This window comes from Macadamia integrifolia, chromosome 11 (genome assembly GCF_013358625.1).
Source record: "Macadamia integrifolia cultivar HAES 741 chromosome 11, SCU_Mint_v3, whole genome shotgun sequence".
Lineage (NCBI taxonomy): Eukaryota > Viridiplantae > Streptophyta > Magnoliopsida > Proteales > Proteaceae > Macadamia > Macadamia integrifolia.
The window spans coordinates 25,448,626-25,450,603 of NC_056567.1; the positions used below are offsets into that span (position 1 = coordinate 25,448,626).

Sequence of the window (1,978 nt, forward strand, 5' to 3'; positions counted from 1 at the left end):
TTTTATGGAATTCAAATCTATTTTAACTCTTCTATAACCATTTAATTTTAAGGTTATACACGTGCCATATAGAGATAAGAACACGAAAATTGCACAATTAAGAATGGGAGAGAATCTAATCCCAAAGTTTCATACCAATTTGACACCAAAGGAATGAAAGTATTAAGTCGAAATTTGTTAATTTTCCTTAATATCTCTTATTTTCCTGTAATTTAATTGTGAAAAGTATATAAACATATCCACACAAAAAGGATTATCATTTCCCGTAGGGATATGTACAGATTACGGCACCGGCGATTGAAAAAAAAATAACCGGCAACTCAGATAAGGATTTTCAATGATGAATTTTCAGATCCTTGACAATAAAAGGGTGTGACAAGAGCTGCGATACTGTCCATCTCTTACTGGAATCCTTCTGCAAACAACAATTGATGAAGCTCTCAAACTCCTCCGAAGCACTCTCCGGCAAGCTCGGTGGTTCTCCGAAACATATGGCACACATTAGAGTGGCCCAATCGGGTCTCTGCTCAGGTGTTAGCAAGGGGAAGTGACCCATGTAGAGCTCCAATAGTGTAAGTCCCAAACTCCAGATATCCGCAGCGTAACCGTTGTAATTCGAACCGTAAGTGTCTGGATCGAACCTCTCAGGGCTCATGTAAGCACAGGTACCCACATAAGAATCGCAGGGTTCGAGCATACGGCACATGATCTTGCTGACTCCGAAGTCTGCAATCTTCACTTCCATCTTCTGATTCACTAGCAGATTTGCAGGTTTGATGTCTCTGTGGACGATTTTCTGGGAGTGAAGGTAGTGAAGACCGTTGAGGACTTGACGCGCGATGGTGGAGAGTGAGATCTCTGAGAGGGTTCCATGGGATTTGAGGAACGAATCGAGTGTGCCACCGTCCATGAATTCCATCAGGATAGCGGTGTCGCCGGAGGGTTTCTCGAAAATTCCGTGGCACTTGACTATGTAGGGAGAGTCTGTACGTCGGAGGATCTCAATCTCGCGGAAGATCTGACGGCGAACGGTGGTATCGCAGTCTCCATGGACGACTTTGAGAGCGTAGATGGCAGATGTGCGCTTGTGGCGGACATGGTAGACTGTGCCGCCGTTACCGTGGCCAAGGACTTTGAGTTTCTCAAGGTCGGAGAGGCGGTCGACTTCTTGGGATGTGGCGGTAGTGGGAGCGGTGCCGCTGGCGGTAGTGGCGGAAGAGAGTGAAGTTGGGGGGAGTGGGAGGGGGAAGCGTGGGCGGCAATCGGTGGCGTCCGGCAAGGGGAGGCGGAGATTGAGGTTACGGCGTTGTCTAACTAGAGCCATTCTGGGTTTGGAGGTTGAGCTTAGGTGGTGACTTTTTCGGGTAGGAATGAGCGAGGGAAGCAGAAGTGGCGTTAGTGATATAGTGATGTATAGCCGGCCGGGCTCGAAGGAAGAAACGTGGAAGGGAAGTGGTTGGGACTTGGGGAATGAATGAAGAAAAAGAAGACACAAGTTGGATAGGAAGGTGGGCCCACACAAATTATTAGCATTCGGGATATTATCCCCACGTGATGAATTGTAGTCTTTCCATTTCCTTATTTTATGGCATCAAAAATCCCTCCACAGCTGAGGTGTAATTAGGGAGAGTTGAAAGTTGGATTAAAATTTTATTTTATTTCATTTATTTTTGGGTAGAACGGCAGTAGGAAAGTTGGGAACATGGTTTTAGTTAATGGTCTCGAATTGTTTATCAGTTAGTTCAGAAATTGATAGTGACTCTAATACGTATCAATTTATATTGGATGTATCAATCGTCTCATATCATTTTTCTTATAAAATATTGAATTTTTTTTTTCTTTTGATTTTACTCTCTATCCATTTTGTATCACTGATCTCGTATCAACTAGATATTTGTATCAATCCTCTTAGGATGATAGTGCTTCCCTGTATGTATGTATGTATGTATATATATATATATGTATTTTTTTTTATAAA

At 43.3% G+C, this 1,978-nt stretch overlaps 1 protein-coding gene across 1 annotated transcript; it reads right to left on the reverse strand.

The window, feature by feature from the left end:
* Positions 1-238: 238 nt before the first annotated feature.
* Positions 239-1,469, reverse strand: LOC122093490 (mitogen-activated protein kinase kinase 9-like). The gene has a single exon (XM_042663835.1). It carries the CDS (start codon positions 1,322-1,324, stop codon positions 335-337), a length of 990 nt encoding a protein of 329 aa, XP_042519769.1. The 5' UTR covers positions 1,325-1,469; the 3' UTR covers positions 239-334.
* Between the last annotated feature and the right edge of the window lie 509 nt (positions 1,470-1,978).

Excerpts from the sequence above, each read along its gene's own strand:
- LOC122093490 (XM_042663835.1), bottom strand. The coding sequence starts at position 1,324 with ATGGCTCTAGTTAGACAACGCCGTAACCTCAATCTCCGCCTCCCCTTG.